Source organism: Diaporthe amygdali (genome assembly GCF_026229845.1).
Source record: "Diaporthe amygdali strain CAA958 chromosome Unknown NODE_56_length_267093_cov_64_804720, whole genome shotgun sequence".
In the NCBI taxonomy this organism is placed as follows: Eukaryota; Fungi; Ascomycota; class Sordariomycetes; order Diaporthales; family Diaporthaceae; genus Diaporthe; species Diaporthe amygdali.
The window spans coordinates 249,622-267,093 of record NW_026517076.1 but is presented as its reverse complement, the minus strand read 5'-3'; the positions used below and the strand labels follow the sequence as shown (position 1 = coordinate 267,093).

The 17,472-nt window shown below is 52.1% G+C and overlaps 5 protein-coding genes across 5 annotated transcripts; 4 read left to right on the top strand and 1 right to left on the bottom strand.

Annotated features, from left to right (window-relative positions):
* Nucleotides 1-1,047: 1,047 nt before the first annotated feature.
* Nucleotides 1,048-2,679, top strand: J7T55_011183 (wsc domain; the record flags this gene model as incomplete). Its single annotated transcript, XM_053135593.1, has 1 exon — nt 1,048-2,679. One exon carries the CDS (start codon nt 1,048-1,050, stop codon nt 2,677-2,679), a length of 1,632 nt encoding a protein of 543 aa, XP_052986822.1.
* A 1,245-nt stretch (nt 2,680-3,924) lies between these two features.
* J7T55_011182 (uncharacterized protein) lies at nt 3,925-5,694 on the top strand (the record flags this gene model as incomplete). Its single annotated transcript, XM_053135592.1, has 2 exons — nt 3,925-4,125; nt 4,177-5,694. 2 exons carry the CDS (start codon nt 3,925-3,927, stop codon nt 5,692-5,694), a joined length of 1,719 nt encoding a protein of 572 aa, XP_052986821.1.
* A 1,139-nt stretch (nt 5,695-6,833) lies between these two features.
* J7T55_011181 (uncharacterized protein) lies at nt 6,834-8,780 on the top strand (the record flags this gene model as incomplete). The annotated part of the gene is made up of 3 exons (XM_053135591.1): nt 6,834-7,503; nt 7,563-8,243; nt 8,317-8,780. 3 exons carry the CDS (start codon nt 6,834-6,836, stop codon nt 8,778-8,780), a joined length of 1,815 nt encoding a protein of 604 aa, XP_052986820.1.
* A 2,214-nt stretch (nt 8,781-10,994) lies between these two features.
* Nucleotides 10,995-12,420, bottom strand: J7T55_011180 (uncharacterized protein; the record flags this gene model as incomplete). Its single annotated transcript, XM_053135590.1, has 5 exons — nt 10,995-11,273; nt 11,360-11,579; nt 11,665-11,679; nt 11,769-11,826; nt 11,901-12,420. 5 exons carry the CDS (start codon nt 12,418-12,420, stop codon nt 10,995-10,997), a joined length of 1,092 nt encoding a protein of 363 aa, XP_052986819.1.
* Nucleotides 12,421-16,084: 3,664 nt separating this feature from the next.
* J7T55_011179 (uncharacterized protein) lies at nt 16,085-17,431 on the top strand (the record flags this gene model as incomplete). The annotated part of the gene is made up of 1 exon (XM_053135589.1): nt 16,085-17,431. One exon carries the CDS (start codon nt 16,085-16,087, stop codon nt 17,429-17,431), a length of 1,347 nt encoding a protein of 448 aa, XP_052986818.1.
* Between the last annotated feature and the right edge of the window lie 41 nt (nt 17,432-17,472).

Below are 17,472 nucleotides of genomic sequence, written 5' to 3'. Positions count from 1 at the left end.
GGGATAACCTCCAGTGGGTTGTGGGATAACCTCCAGTGGGTTGTGGGATAACCTCCAGTGGGTTGTGGGATAACCTCTTCCGGGATAACCTCTCGTGGGACCATAAATAAAGTTGGTCCGACTGCTCAACATGTCCATGCCCCTCATGCCATCACATGTCGCAGAAATCCTCCTTGGAAGATTCTGCGCCTAGATGACAGGTCTATCTGGTCTATCAGTTAACCATAATCCCACACCCGCGTCAAATCCTGGCCAGACCAGGTGGACCCTTGCAGCCTCGAGGGGCCTTCTGCAGGGGCACCACCTCCTCCTCGACCTGCATGGGCCTAGCGACCTTGGTTTGCCGCCGCCAACAGTAAGAATAAACAACTCTCATCGTCTTGTTTTCTCCGTAGCTGCCACTTTGCCAGCAGGATGGCCTGGGCCTTTTTTTTTCTGTAATCCCCCCTGCCGCCTGCATCTGCACCTAGGCGAGCCTTCGCGCTGCCGCCCCGCCCACCATGTACATGTAAACCTCAACACCAAGGCCCCGGTGGCTTGGGGCCCAGCATCTCTTCTATATTACCCTGTTGTCCCTCACCTGGGCATATTTTCTGCTGCCAGGTTGTTCCTGTCCTTTTCTCTCTCTGCTCTGTCCTATCCCGCCCTGTTTCCTTCACTTTGACTTGACTGCCCTTGTGTCAGTCTCTTCCTGGTTTTGTTCTCACCCAGTCCACTCATTGTGCAATACACACCACTCTCATTTGAAAAGCTGCTGCGCACTTTCGTTCTTTGACGCGCCAATTACCCAACCCTCGACACTTGTGTCCGTTTCAATCCTTCAGAATCAGTCGTTGCCAGATCGCACCCCTAGCATCACAACAAAGCCTCAACTTCCCAAGTGGATAGTAAATTTTGTCCCTGTGGCAATTCTTCATTCATTTTGCTTGCCTTAGTTCAAGCGTCACCAATTAAACAGTCCCAGTGGCAGTTACCTTCTCTTGAAACCATATATACAACCAGTCTTGAAAGTACCCACACCCAAGGGTCATCTCACAAGATATCAAAATGAGGTACTCAGCTTCTGTCCTGGCTGCGCTTGCAGTCACTGTGCAGGCAGCAAAGGACTCCAGAACTTTTGCCGTCCTGCGATTCTATGGAGATGGGCCCCTGCTGCAAGACCGTGTTGATCCTATCGTGTCACCCGGCCAGGCTTCCGCCCATATGCACACTCTCATGGGGGGGAGTAACATAGGCATCTCGGCCACCGGCGAGACGATGATGGAGTCGAATTGCAGCAACGCTCTCATCGTGGGAGATTTCAGCGGGTACTGGGTGCCTTCGTTGTACTTCCACGACAAGGCAGCCGGCACCGTGGAGCCGGTCGACATGTTCTACATGAATGTGTATTACTTCTTCGAGCCCACCGATGACGAGATCAAGGCCTTCCCTGTTGGTCTGCAGATGGTCGCAGGGGACGCCTCCCTCCGCACTTGCCCAGACTTTGGCGGAGAGCTTCAGCTGGACGGCTCCAGTGCTGCCCAGCCAGTCCAGTTCACCTGTCCCCGTTCAGACTACAACATCCCCGGCTGGCCCTCGGCCTCCGAGTCCGACGGCAGCAAGGCTGGAATCCAGGACCCCAACAACCAGGGCGCCGGCCAGGGCTTCCCCTTCGCCGAGTGCGACGGCTATGCCTCCCCACTGCGCCAGGATGTGCACTTGCCGTCATGCTACGACCCTTCAAAGGGCCTGACCGACTTCAAGAACAACATGGTCTACCCAACCACCAACAAGGCAACGGGCAAGCAGAACTGCCCCGAGGGCTTTATCCACACGCCGCACCTCTTCTATGAGATGTACTGGAACACGCCTACATTCAAGGACAGGTGGACGCCCGGTCAGGGGTACCAGCCCTTTGTACTTGCCAACGGCGACCTCACGGGGTGCTCCTCCCACGCGGACTTCCTGGCGGCCTGGGAGCCCGATGTGCTGCAGCATATCATTGACACCTGCAACGCTGGTGATGATGGTATGGACAAGTGTGGGGGTGTCACCGTCAGGGACAGGACTACGACCTGCGATGCTGCTGTGCCGGCCCAGAACAAGATCGCCGGCACCTCGAACGCCCTACCGGGGAACAACCCTCTGGCCGGGTGGGGAGTAGGCAGTTCGGCAAGCGTGCCGTCGACTGGATCTGGATCTGGATCTGGATCTGGATCTGGATCGGCCACTGGCACTGGCTCTGACACTGGCTCCGACACTGGCTCCGACACTGGGTCTTCTGGCGGTAGCGACAGCGCCGCCAGCAGTGCTGAGCAACCCGTCGCCTCCTCTTCTTCATCATCTCCCATCGTCCTCGCAACCGGCAACACCGGGAACGAGGAAGTCGCGGCCACGCCCAAGGAGAACAGCCCACCGGCGGCACAGGTCACTCCCGCTCCGGACTCCGCTCCCCCAGCCGCCAACGCCGCCGCGAACCCACCGGCCGTCTCGTCCGCCATTGTCAACCTTCCAAACGGAGATTGTTCGACCGTCTGGGAGACGCTCTGGATCACGACCACCTCGACGGTGTACGAGGGACAGGAGACGGACACGCCGTCCGCACGCAAGAGGGATGTGGGGCACGCTCACGCACATGCCCATGCTCACGAGCACCTGCTTAGGCAGCGCTCGCCACACGCCAGGCGGGTCAGACGGTAGACGGCGAGGGAAGCTGTTGCAGTCTTCCAGAATTTGCACACCATTTCACTTCATACTGGGCACGCGCGGAAGCCTTGCCATTAGACGATTAGGGCGGATACTTCACTTCTTGTACACGCGGAGCGACTTAGGGTAGAAATAGAACATGGAATCTGACTTCGCTGGAAGGCGGGTTGGTGGTGAGCGATGGGAAAAGTGCACGGCGCTGGGACTGAACATCTAGGGTAGGTGTAGCGAGGAGAAAGGAGGGCATTTTCATCATGATGACTTTATGATTGACGCTTTTGTCCTTGTCTAAGTGACACTTGCGAGTGTGTATACATTACAACAATATAAACAATTTCCCATTGGCATGAATTGATACAAGTGCTCAGACTGTATGTGGCTTGTAAGTCGGGACAAGCTGTGCACGATATCTATCCAGGTGATAAAACCTTTTCTTATGGATAGTCTCTTCTGGGATAACCTCCCCTGGGATAACCTCCCCTGGGATACTAGGTTAAACTCCCCTGGGATAATCTCCCCTAGGATAACCTCCCCTGGGATAAACTCCCCTGGGATAAACTCCCCTGGGATAACCTGCCCTAGGATACTGGGTTAAATTTCTCTGGGATAACCTCCCCTGGGATAACCTGCCCTGGGATAACCTCCTCTGGGATACCGGGTTAAACTCCCCTGGGATAACCTTTAATGGGATAAACTCTGATGGGATGTACTGTCCTGGAATCAATTGCCCTTCAATTGGGATAACTTTCATACAGTGAATCAAAAAATTGATACTTTGCAGCAGAGCCTCTTCCTAGTTCGTGAATTCACAAGGGAGGCAAGCTACCCTGCTAAACAAGCTCTCCTCCATGTTGGCAGCCCTCCGTTGTGAGTCACTTGCCAGAAGGCAGCGGGTGTGCATAAGATGATATAGCAGGTCTTTCCCTTTCCGAAATCTAAAAGAAAGAACTTCTGACAAGAGAAATAGCTTCAAGAGCAAGTCACGTTGTTTTGGTTTACACTTCGATAGGTGTTGGTTTGCCTGGATGGTTAGGCGGTGGACCCCTGCCAGACTTAGAGTTTTTAGCGTAATTTGTGGCGCGGCAGCTGCCGTTTTCTCTGGCCGGGGTCAATCTCGGTATCAAATTTGCTGCATCACTTCACCATGCTCTTAGGTCAACAACCATCAATGCTCGTTTCAAGGTCCCAGTCCTGCGAGCCAGTACTATTTGATTTTGAGAGTCTACCTTGACCCTCAAAATGTCTCTCTATCATGAGGCTGCATCTGTCTTGCAGCAAGACTCGTCATCGGGAGGGAATCTGCGATCCCGAGTTTTCAACAGGAAAGACCTGAAGTCTCCTCCGAACCAGGTTTATGCGCTGGCTCTGGAGACATGCAAATGGTCTGCAGTTCTAGCCGAAGTCATTGATCACTCACAGCTATTAAAACACGAGAAAAAGGTAAGAATCCCCCCTTGATTGGTCTTTGCATCTGCTAACCTGTTCTCACAGCTCACACCAATTCTGTCACTCCTCCTGGTGCATGATTTTCTTCTTGCCAAGGGTGGCATCGCCCTGCCAGCTTCACATGGCCTTAATGCCGCGATTGGCCGACACAAATCCCGGTTGAGCGCTGAGTTGACGCGGGCCAAGGTACGCAGAAAGTGCTCGTCCGTCGGTGCTCTCAGGGAACAGGTGGAAGCAAGCCTGCACGCCAACAGCCAGCATCCTCGCTGGATACGGGTCAATACCCTCAAGACAACACTCGAGAAACAACTGTCGACAACGTTTCAGGACCACCAGAAGGCAGATTCTGTACAAGAGGTACTAAGCAGTGCCAGCAAGCTCATCTACATCGACGAGCACATTCCCAATCTCGTGGCTGTGTCGCCTAGATTTGACTTTGCAAGATGCCCTGCCTACAAATCCGGTCAGATCATACTGCAAGACAAGGCGTCTTGCTTTCCAGCTTACCTGCTTGATCCAAGACCTTCCGAGGGGGATGTCATCGATGGATGCGCGGCCCCTGGCAACAAGACGACACACGTTGCCGCGATCGTCGGATCGCAAGTTGATGGTCAGGCACAGCCGGACAGTGGCATTCATGCCTTTGAGAAAGATGCCAGACGGGCAAAAACGCTCGAAAAGATGGTCAACATAGCCGGTTCCGACAGCTTTACTCAAATCCACCAGGGTCAGGACTTTCTGAAGGTTGAGCCCTTGGATCAAAGATTTACCAACACCAGAGCAATACTTCTCGACCCAAGCTGTTCAGGAAGTGGTATTGTTGGGCGAGATGACATGCCAGAATTACATCTACCTTCAGCTGATGGCGCCACCACCGCTGGTAAACCATCAAATAGATCAACAATATCTTCCAAGAAGAGAAAACGCCCAGTCGATGATCCGGATCCAGAACACGTCATCATCGACGATGATGGCAACACCACCGTCGTCTCTTCCGAGAAGGACCTCGAAGCCCGGCTCGAAGCGCTGTCCTCTTTTCAGCTGACGCTGCTACTACACGCATTCAGTTTTCCGGCGGCACACAAGATCACATACTCAACATGCTCCATCCATGCCGAGGAGAACGAGCAAGTTGTCCTGAAAGCATTACAGTCTGACGTTGGACAAAAGCGCGGATGGCGTGTCTTGCCTCGTGAGGAGCAAGTCAGCGGGATGCAAGCATGGCCCGTCCGGGGGCAGATTGAAGCTTGCGATGGTGACAAGCAGGTGGCCGAGTCCTGCATACGCGCTTACAAAGATGATGGGCGAGGTGTCATGGGATTCTTTGTGGCGGCTTTTGTACGCGATCCAGATTTCGACGCGCCCTCTTCACCCCCTACCAAGAAAAAGAAGCCCAAAAAGGGGAAAGCTCCTGTGGACAGCCAGAGTGCCCAACAGGAAGACAAGACCCACAACAATCTTCCGTTGGAAAATGCCCAAAGTCCGAATGCCAACGGCCACGGGATTGACGTAGCGAATACCGGAGATGATGAGTCGGACTCCTGGAGTGGTTTCGACGACTAAGCCGGAATCCGGCCGTGCCACCACTTGACCATCGGCGCTTCGTTCGGAGCCGGGTCTAGTGGCTCAAGGCGAAAATCGCCCAGCCTTAGCCATGTGGCAGAATCAAGACCACAGCGGCGCTGCTTACGACAGGATAATACAATTTGAACAGCGCGATGTCCGTGTTATGCCTCTGCAAGTCAATGATCGACCCTGCTGGCAAAATCTTCCTTGGGACCCGGAGTCTCACATGAGCTCATCGGCGGACAATGTGGACTGGACTTTGACATGATGATGAGCTGTCGAGGGCTGTGTCGGGAAGATGGGGCCTCGTTATCGGGAGGATTGTAAGCTGAGTGCCACCAGGATCAGGTATCATCTGATGATCCTTGGAGTTCGTCTGACGCATCCTGCTTAGCTAAACAGTGTCAGTTGGGTAACCAAACATCGCGAACAAAGACGCTAGGGAACTGCTTCATCAAACCGTTACATCCGAATCTGGTTCATCCGGCCCCGAGATCTTCACCTGGGTATCATCAGACACGATTGAGTTGCAAATCCATCCGTGCTCACAAATGATGAATCTGTCAGCCGTGGCGAGGCAGCCAGGATACCCCACGGACTCAAAATAACAAAGCTTCTGGACTCCCGAGCGGGTGGGACGAGATTATGAATTACTCGTCTGGAACGAGTAGTGAGCCGAGGCACCGCAACCGGCCGAGCTTGGCGTTGATCGTCTTGAGCTTAGAGCAGGGCGGTGGTGGGACCCGCAGAGCCGCTTTATCGCAAAGATACGCAGCAAGCCCTGGTCCGGCCCGAATTTTCTGGGCAGAACTTGCAAGGAATTTGCCGCGCTGCCATGTTGTGCCATTGGGTAGTCGTTTCCCTCCAAGTCAGGACCTCGGCATCCCACTTTCATCGCTCTGCCTTACCAATCACTGCACTCGGGTGGAGACATCTCGGCTGCTGCCCCTTAATCGCGAACCGACCAAATGGGTGTGTGTGGAGCTCTGGAAGCAGGCCACCCGAAGAGGGATGCGAGACGAATTTTGTCGAATGGCCGGCCGCTTCTACCTCATATGGACGCAGTCCTCCTCTTTCCGTCCCATTCCCGTCTCCTGGTGCACCGTCGAACAACACCATAGGTCCCAGATTCCAAAATGACGAACTCACCGTCGAGCACGTCCTTGGAGAGCTCAGTTACCGCGACTGAGGCCGATGTCCAGTCGCAGCACGCAGGTATGACTAGCGTGAACCACTTCAAGATCGTCTTCGACCGGGCGGGCGTTACAAGGGAGGCGCTGCAGTGGAGATATCCCGGCCAGGGAACCGAGGAGAGCCCCTACGCTGTCGACTTCACGCCGTGCGACCCCTACAACCCCCAGGAATGGACCAACACCAAGAAATGGTGCATGACGATCCTTACGGCCATTTCTACCCTCGCAGTCGCCTTCGTGAGCAGTGCCTTCTCCGGCGGACTGGCATACATCATCGCCGAGTTCAAGGTGTCCCAGGAGCTCTCCATCCTCGGCCTGTCCCTCTTCGTCGTCGGTTTCGCTGTCGGACCTCTGCTATGGGCACCAGCGAGTGAATTCTACGGCCGGCAGATACTGTTTACCATCACGTATGCGGCTCTAACAGCATTCAATGCCGGCGCTGCTGGTGTTAAGTCCTTCGCTGGCCTTGTCGTTCTCCGCTTCTTTGCAGGCGCTTTCGGCTCGTCGCCCCTGACCAACTCGGGAGGTGTCATTGCGGATATGTTCTCGCAAAAGGAAAGAGGATTCGCCACGGCTTGCTTCGCTGCTGCCCCTTTCTTGGGCCCGTCACTAGGTATGTCTTCCTGCATTATTGACTAATTGCCACGCCGATAGCTAACATCTTGTGGGAAGGCCCGATCGTCAGCGGTTTCCTTGGCGAGGCTGAGGGCTGGAGATGGATCGAGGGGCTCATGGCCATATTCACGGGTGTCCTGTGGATTACCTGCTCCCTCCTCGTTCCTGAGACCTACGCCCCCGTGCTCCTGCGGATTCGTGCCGCCAAGCTCTCCAAGCTCACCGGCAAGGTCTACGTCTCGAAAATGGACGTCAACAAGAAACACCACACCATGGCGCAGCAATTCAAGATCGCCCTTTCCCGGCCGTGGATGCTGCTCTTTAGGGAGCCTATCGTCCTTTTAACGTCGATCTACATGGCAATCGTGTATGGAACGCTGTATATGATGTTCCCGGCGTTTCCCATCGTGTTCCAGTTGTCCAAGGGCTGGGGTCCGGGCCAGGCTGGTCTGGCTTTCCTGGGTATCACCGTGGGCATGGTGTTTGCAGTCGCATATGCCATGTTTGACAACGTGAGATATGCGAGAATCGCTGAGGAACACAACGGCATGGCTCCTCCAGAGGCCCGTCTGCCAATGGCGATCGTTGGCTCGGCTTTCATTCCTGTCGGTCTCTTCTGGTTCGCTTGGACCAACGGCAACAGTGTTCACTGGATCGTTCCTATCATCGGCAGTGCATTCTTCGCCGTAGGCATCGTGCTGGTATTCTTGTCACTGCTGAACTACCTGATCGATTCTTGTAAGCTTCACCGTCCAACCCTTGATATTTGTCATTCTATCGTCCGGAAGTATACTGACATTGTCCCCAATAGACGTCGTCTTCGCAGCCTCAGTCCTGGCAGCAAACTCAGTCTTGCGGTCCCTCTTCGGCGCCGCCTTCCCTCTTTTCACGGAGCAAATGTACACAAACCTGGGTCTTCACTGGGCGGCTTCGATACCTGCCTTCCTCTCGGTGGCCTGCATCCCCTTCCCGATCATCTTCTACATCTACGGACCTAAGATCCGCGCCAAGTGCAAGTTCGCCGCCGAGGCGGCCCGGGTCTTGGACGAGATGCGTGGCCGCGTTGATATCGAGGACCCAGAGGCCGCAGAGGACGAGGCCATGGAGGAGGTCGAGCGCGAGGTCAGGATGGAGAAGCTGGTCAAGAAGATGAGCCGTGCCTCGGGTAAGAGCCGTACGCGTGGCCTCAGCAGGGTCGAGAGCGGTGCGGCAGGCCCTGGTCCCGCGACGCAGGCTATGCCCAAGGAGGTCGATGACGAGAAGGTGGATGCTTGAAGAGCTACAGTTGTGAAGCGTCGTGTTGCAACATAGCGTGGTGGGATCGACGATATACCCTCTCAACCCCTTACCCTCTTCACCACTTCACGCATCCGCGAATTTTTGGCTTTAATGTTTAGATACCTCAGCATTGTTAGGCGTTGCATATAGAAAGGGAGGGAAGAAGGGATGTACGTGATGACTTCCTGAGGATTCGATGATTTACCGAGCATGAGCCATGGCATAACCAGGTCAGCGGGACGATGCCCCGAAGAGTGGGTTGTTTTTAAGATTTAATGTTTAGGGGCTCTTTTTTAGAATTAGGAATTACCTGATACCCATCAATCAGACTTTGGCGATCCCACCTCCTGAACCGAGTTTATCTGACATGATGGACGTGCCAAGTCGATCTCCCGAAACTATGGGCCCTAAGCAGGGTTTCCCTTGCCGCCCCTGTGTGCTCAGGAAGATATTGCAGAATGACACGGTATAATAAGTGTTCTTGATTAAAGTCTTAAGACTCTTGCAATATTAATTATAATTATAACAAATATGTAGATGAGAGTCAAAAAACGATTGTATTGTTATTGTTGAATCGAAACTTTACGCTGTGATGTTGTAAAACCCGTCTCATGTAAGTGGGATATACAGTATTGGGTCTGAGTGTGGGTCTATGGGCAAAGGTAAGTATCCGATGAGGAACGGTAGCTATGACGATCAATACCCTCGATAACTAATACCTGCTTTTCAAGGTTGGTTTCCCCCCCCCCCCCCTTTTTCACTTACCTCACCATAACTCAATGTATAAACCGGCAATGATTACCCACCCAGCCCTCCTAAGTCGAGATCCAGCTAATATGTGTCACTGTCCCCATTATCCAATCCGAATGTCACTTCTCCCTCTTGCTGACTCACGAGAGTGTCCTGTCGACTCGAAGCGCCCACGATACTGCCGGCGATAGACGGGGTTTTCCGCCGAGAGCACTGCCGACGAATAACTATTGACTTCTTGCCCGCTGTGCGCCTTCATTTCGAAAAGATGGCCCTCTGCTTTCCTGTTGCCGGCGATCGTCGTCCGGTGTTCCACATGAACTCTTCGGTAGCACTTCTCGCAGAGAAACGTATTAACCATCTTCACACGGCAGACAAGTCCAAAGACACCCCAGATTTGCTGTATTCTCAGTGACAAGAAGTTCCCTCCAGTAGGGAGCTTGTTTGGAACGAGGCAGGAATGACGGTGCGAAGTAGGAGATTTTGGATGAAACGTGTACCAATCTCGCTACATGATTTAAGACTTGGTTTCTAACATGGGTAGGAAGCGCCTTGTAGAGAGATTTAGACACTATGAAGCCCTTCACACAAATGCAAGTCCTGTTGCAGCAGACACGGGGGTTAAAGCACGTCAGATCTATAATCCTGCAACGCTGTGGTGTAATTGAAACTTCACATGGTACACAAATAACTATGAACCTTTTTCGATTATGGTGTCATCGATTAGGCAATGGTACTTATTTCAAATTGTAGTCATTTGAAGAATCGTCATTGATTTTGAATTATAAAATACCCATTAGGCTGTGTCATTCCGTTGTCTAACACTGCTCTTTGCAATAGATAATGCAGATATCGAGATGGAAACTTTTCCCACAGTGATCATCCTACAGGAGGTTATGCCATAGTAGGTTATCCCACGTTTTGTTGTGCCGGTGCAGGTATCCAACTAGAAATTTCCCACGGGTATTTTCGCAGCGCAGGTCATATCATGGAGGTTGTGTCGTTGAAGGTTGAACTAATTATGGATAGAATGTTGGTTTCCCTGCCAGTTATAATGGCGGTGACTGTTGTGGAGGCCATTTGGTCTTGGTGTCGATTTATTTGGGAGTCAGAGGAAAGGATGTTTCGATGACCTTGCTGAATATTTCTGCTTCCTGACACGCGGATTGGCATACAGCTTCCGCTCACACTGGCGAATCGTTGCTTTCTCTGGCGCCAGAGGACGTTTTGCATGACGCGCCGCCCTGGTCCTGCCGCACTCTGAACACGTCCTTAGCAGCACAGAGTCGAGGATGTTGTTGGTGGCTGCCAAGTCGAGTTGGACTTTTGAGCTTGCCCGGGGAAAATCGATGTCGATGACCGGGCCGTGGTGGGGTTTACCCTCGACCACATCGCTCGAGCATATTCGGCTCGACTTTCAGGCAGTCTCGTTGCTCCCTCTACCTACTCATCGGAAGCCTATCAATCCACTAGCAGGAGCAATACAGCACAAGCAAGGATTGCTGCAATCTGGGATGATGGCGCTAGTAGGATATCTCCACGAGAGGCGGATGTGTTCCCGGCCACCGCTGTCTGCGTCACGGATCCGGTCCCGGTCCCAGTTCCAGTGCTATTCCCAGCCGACGAAGAAGCCGCATCGCCTGGCACCCCGGTCGCAGTTGGGCTCGGGCTTGGGATAAACGGCACCCCGTTCATCATAGCCTGCACAGCCATGCCATCGCCAACACTCATCCAGTCAAGCTGTGTACACGGGATGTTAGCCGGTCACTCAAGCATTAGGGAGGGAATACAAAAAGAGAAGTAGTTCGCATTCCGGCATAACCCACCAGTATGAAATTCGGGTTGCTTCCGTAGAGTCCGACGCAGATGTTCGCCTGCGCAGTGATGGACGCGGCCGAGTTGGTCACGTTGGCGGCCCCGCGGTTGGGGATGAGAATTCCTGAGATGTTGGTATCGAGAAAGTGATTCACGAGAATCATACGTCCTTGTGGGGACGCCCCCGGTGGCCGGTCGATGGAACATTGCGCGAATGCTGGGTCAGTGAAACTGCCGGGGAGAAACGTGTTAGTCAGGTGGTTTGGTGGCTCGATGCCGCATCATCCAGGGATGATGCTATGTCTGGCACACGTACTCAAACGGACTTTCACTGTCCGCAGCGGCGAGGTTAGCTTTTGATGTGGCAGATACTGTGCAGACATTACCATGTCCGCATTTTGGTGGTTGCTCGAGGCTTACATGATGTACGGGTCGAACTCGTTGAGAATGTAAGGCACCGGATCTCCGGCTGGGAAGTCTGTCGCTTCAAGTTAGCCCACAGCGCCGGCATATCTTCCCTATCCTCGCCTTCCTTTGGAAATACCCACGCACCCATGAAGACAACCAGCCGCTGTCCATTGTCGATCATCTGCCCCAAGGTAGGCCATTGATCCAGAGTCAGATTTCTCCCCGGCGCAAATGCATAGGACTGAATCCCTGCACCCCTAAATACGGCATCGAACGCCGCACCGGTCATGCCATCCTGGTTGGTGAGCAGCAACGTGACGACCTCGCGCGGGTTGGCATCCAGGAACGTCTTGACATCGCCGAGGTACGTGGCCAGCGGCCCCGCGTCTTCGAGAACGCAAAGCGTGTGACACAACTTGATGGTGTTGTTGTCCAAGTGCGTCTGGGCCTGCAGGAAGCGCACGCCCTGCGCCAGCTGCGCGGCGACGGTCGTCTCCTGGTTGTCAGCCACGCCGGTACCCACGAAGGCACTGTCGTGCGAGCCCACCAGCGTGAGGTTGCTGTAGCGCCGGTCGCAGAGCTCACTGTGCCCGTTGCATGGCGCTGCCTGTTGCTGCGCGAGGGCGAGGCCCAGGCTCAGGAGCACGGGTGGGAGGAGCCTCATCGTCGGCGTCGCGGCGATATCAAGAAGATCGGGGGCTCAAATCATGAGGTATATTTGCACTCGCCGACTGATAATGGAATTAACTGCTTTTTGATCGCTGCAATAATTCAGCAGACTTTTCCGGCTTTTTCTGATGGATGGGAGTGTCATGTTTAAGAGCCGTTCAACGTGGCTCTGCTCCTGGGCCGAGCCGGTTGAAACGTCGTCCCGCTATCTTGAAACATGGCGAGCCTTAACCCCAAGCGGAAGTCCATGGCCACTCATCGACGTTGGAGAGAGTCCGTGGCGAAAACATTTGATCATCCTAAGACTCCAACACTAAATATAAAGTTCAAGCTACCCAGATGGACTATCTGAAGATCTCTTCCCGAACCACTAGCCGCATGTGGTCCGAACATATACGGTGCGCAGGGATCCTAATGTTCTGTATACACTTAACAAGCGTATAGTAATGACTAGTGGGATGACCTCTAGTAGGATAATATATAGCTAAATAGCCACTAATTGGCAGGGCTATTCTCGGCAAGATAACCATTTGTGGATGACTCCAAAGGATGAGGATTGCGCCTCGTTACTTGATCCATACTTGGTTCCAGTTGTGCTTTTGTTGAATTTGGTCCTTGCTATATTTTCTGAGCATCTAGCTGAGCCCACAACTTGTGAGACGTCGGAATGTTCCACCCAAGTCTCTAATCGAGTCAACGTTCTCTTGGCCGTCCCACTGGCTCTAGATTTAAGCACTGAGCAGGACTGGATTCAGCTCGTCGCCCGAGGCGAGACGCAGCTGTGTCAAAAGCAACGGTATCTCTGAACAAGTCCATGAAGACAGAGAACACCAAGGGCAGACTCTGACTTTTCAGGCATATTCAAGTGTGATTGGAAAAGCTCCATCAAAATTTTCATTCCGACGTTGCGGAGAATTTTGATTTTGTCAACGAGAGCAAGCCGACACACAGCAAGACCTAATATGCCAAGAAGAATGTGTCCATTATCCCTTTCGATCGCCCCATGGTTGTTAACCAACACAGGTTCCTGATTTCTTTCCTCTGTTTGCTTGTAATGCACACTCATGAGCCTCCTTTGCCACAAGAACCTTGCTACAGCAGTATTCCAATGAATTCGCGGTTTTCAAATTTTCTATCGCCTCTGGTGCTCAAATCGACCCCATAGTGCTATAAAAATATGATCTAGGCTTCGTTCAGAGGTCTATGTTCAAAGACTGCATTTGCCTGTGGCACTTGAACATCTAAATTTCTATCTTTCCTATTTGTATACGCTCTATGTTAGGATTCTCATGCATTCTAATCAACATGATTTCTGCACCAAAATCAGCGATATTGTGTCCTAATAAGTGTGTGTGTGTGTCCTAAGTGCCTTCTAACTGTGAAATTGTGGAAGGACGCTGAATCGTTTGAATAGACCCCGCTATAACGCCGGGGAAGACCACGAAAAACGAGCTGCTCTATGGCTTGACGTTTGGTTCGCGGCAGACAGACTAATTAAGTGGCTCGCTGCAATATCGTGAGACTTTATAACTCCTGTCAGGTATCAATCCAGATACCTTCCCTGATTGTGTACATCCAAACAACACTCTAGGAAAGCACCGACAGGTCGTCCGCATCAAGGAATGCTCCGTTACGTGCACGCACTTCATTTTGGCACCTACAGCCGTCATTGAGCACTATAAATGTTCGTACCAACATGATCTTCTTGAGAATCACGCGACACTGGCAACGGCTTTCTCTGTCTATCCAGATATCACCGATGAGATCGTGCATGGTGACTTTTGAGATATGTTCCTATCAGGCACAAAGGAGTATTTTCACCCAGAGATAGAAGGGCCACTGTGAGGGTGCCATAGCATTTCTCAAAGAACTTGGCCCCTCGGTTCTCATCCTTACATCTGACAGTGCATCAGCGGTAGAACCCGGCTGTGGTTAACCAAAATCCACTCGCTCATGATCTCAGTGCACACATGAGCCCGTCTTCTTCGAAAATATTGAGGGCCAAGACATCTGTCGACAGTATGAATTTCGAGGTGAAAGACTCGATTTCCAGAAACGACGAAGTTATACTGGGATTCATTGGATTCATGTGATACGAATACCTGACTCCAGTACGATTCTCAGCAACAGAAACCTTTCAAATGGCCAAAGAGTGGAATCTGCAGTAACCAATGTATCCCACCTTTGCTCTGGACATTCATGACGACCAGAAGTATCAAGAAATATCGTGAATCCTGATTTGGCAGACCATATGAAAAATTTGAGAGCGGGAAGAAGAGACCAACGTCCCAGATGTATCTACAATGAACAGACTGGAAGTAAGCAACGAAGAGGGTCTGCCTTTGATATTGTACGAGAATCTGCAGCCTTCGTGTCAGATGCCTTGCTTGAGCAATTTTCAGTCCTTGGCTCCATCAACAAGAACAGAATGAAGGGGTTATGCTTCCTTGAATCCGTGTGGCCTTCCCCTGTTGAGACCATTGCTGCATGGCTTGTGGCTGAATCCTTTGCCTCATCTGATCTGCCACTACACGCCCACAGCCAATGGTAAGCAAATTAAACAAAAACTAAACATTACGCCTCAAGCCCTCCAATTCACATTTGCAAGCAACCATCTGATCTGGTCAAAAACACTCGGCGTGGCATTGAAGATCTGTGAGACTGACTAGCTGTTGGTCTGGAAGCAGTCGCAACGCGGAAGAAGAACTGCCTCGCCCGTGAGAAATATCAATCGTTTCTTTACTCTAGCTTCCGTATTTCCCCCCACAAAAGCATCTGGGCCCCATAAATTGGTTGAACAAGGAGTAGAGGCTATCCTCATTGGAAAATCAGTGATCATCTTACCTGAGTTTGGGACACAACAGGTCGCCCTGAAAGCTAATTATGTCATATTATGCGCCAATTTTCTCCTTTTTTGTGATAATTGCAGTTCAATTTGCATTCAAACCAATTGAGAAGACTTGATTTAGGCCGATGGCATCCTCATAAGTCAATGATTCACAGAGCAAGGGCAAACGTGAAGAAAACAGTGGTCCCGCTATGCGCCTAGGTGATGGCCACACCAAAGTTTTGACTCTTGTTGTCCAATACAGACTTGAATCTGTAAGTCTGCAGAAGCATACAAGACTCCATACTACATGATCCTTGGAGCAAAGTTCATTTTCCTGTTTATTATATGTTGTACAAACCAGGAAAGAAGTTTCTTTTTCAGATCCACAATTGAGTTATCCCACGGTCAGGGTATCCCAAGATGGGCTGCCCCAAAAGAAGTAATGTCAACAGAGTTGTATTGATAGACTTTATTTTGACTAAATCCACTCGAATAGAAATTTGCCCTAGATGTTGATGCATGCAAGTCATACGTGCCCACCATGTACGTACCTGGACGTGGGGTGCACGGTTCACCACATGTAGCTGGGAAGGCGCGCTCCTCACAATGTGCACCTCCTGCACGTCACGACAATCTCTGTCAATCGATCAACGCGTCGTCCCCTTTCTACCGTGCGACCTCGAAGACCGTAAATCAACCGCTAGTAGGATAATTGAGATTGCGCTCGACACGAGTTTTTACTTTTTCTTTTTGCCCCGTCGATGAGGTCGGGGTAATCATTCCTACCGCAGAAGGCCAGGGGCATCACACACATCATCATCTCAAGACCATGCCCCTTTCGAGGATCCTCAGGGCACAGCTAGGCTCAAGACGGATGAGTGCCCGTCATTTGTCCCAGCGATCGACTGGCGCTCCGCGCGAGAGGCCATTATGGCTACAGACAGCCCTCGACGACACATCGAGCCCACCCAGGCCTTTCGCCTGGACCTTGGAGAACCTGGAGGGCAATGCGATACCGAAGTCACCTAAGAACCAGCGGATCCACAGTCGAAGCGACCATGAGCGTCGCATCTATGTGTTAGGTGTGGGGAATCTTGGGCGACTTTACGCGGCATGTCTTGCGCAGCTTGACAACCCCCCTCCCATCACGCTTGTCGTCCACCGACGTGGCCTCCTTGAGCACTGGGCCTCCAATCCAGGGATCGAGATTACCCGGTATGGAACGCCAGAGCGTGTGTCGAATCTCGACATAGAATGGTGGACTACGGAAAAGCCGACCATTGGTCCCGTGAGAGAAATTGCCGACGGAGACCGGCTCGGCAATCTGATTGTCGCTACCAAGGCTTCAGATGCCATGCCGCAGCTTGATTCCCTGCGTCGATATTTGGACAGTTCATCTACCGTCCTTTTTGTCCAGAACGGTATGAATCGACTATGGCCTCCGCATGGCCCTGTTTACAATGAACACCGATATCCGGGCAGTCAGCATCCAAATTGGTTGCATGGAGTAACTATGCACGGTGTCTATTCTGAAGGAGCGTTCAAAAGCGTTCACGCTGCTCCGGCTGACATAACGATCGGTCCTGTGTGCTCGAGCAAGAAGCACCCAGAAAACGCCAGCTATCTCACTGAGATGATCACCAAGGCACCACACCTTGCTGCTCGAGCGGTATTACGACCCCAACTCTGGATCCTCCAGTTGGAGAAAATCGTCATAAATATGATTATAAATCCACTCAGTGCGATCCTACGCGTCAAGAATGGCGTTCTATTTGCCGACGAGGACGGCGAGGTTGTCCAGGTGATGGATGCACTCCTGAACGAAACGAGCAATGTGCTCCAGGCCCTAGTGCGACATGAGAGCAGCACACAGATCCTGCAGGGTGACGAGTCGTCTGAGAAGGCGTTGATACAGCGTCTTTCTGCCACGAGGTTGCGCGAAATGTTACATCAGGTTGGAGAAAAAGTAAAGTACAACAAAAGCTCTATGTTTCAAGACATCGAAGCCGGCAAGCAGACAGAAATCGGAGAATTCAACGGCTGGTTGGTTGAAACAGCCGAAATGCTAGACCAGGGCCTAGACGTGAGCAGTCACAAGATCGTGATTGATCTAGTAGAACGAAAGGTGAAGCTCGATAAGGCAGAGCTCGGCAGACGTGTGCTTCTGTGCCGTTGATAAAGAATTATTAATACAGCCGCATTAATCGAGACGTGTCA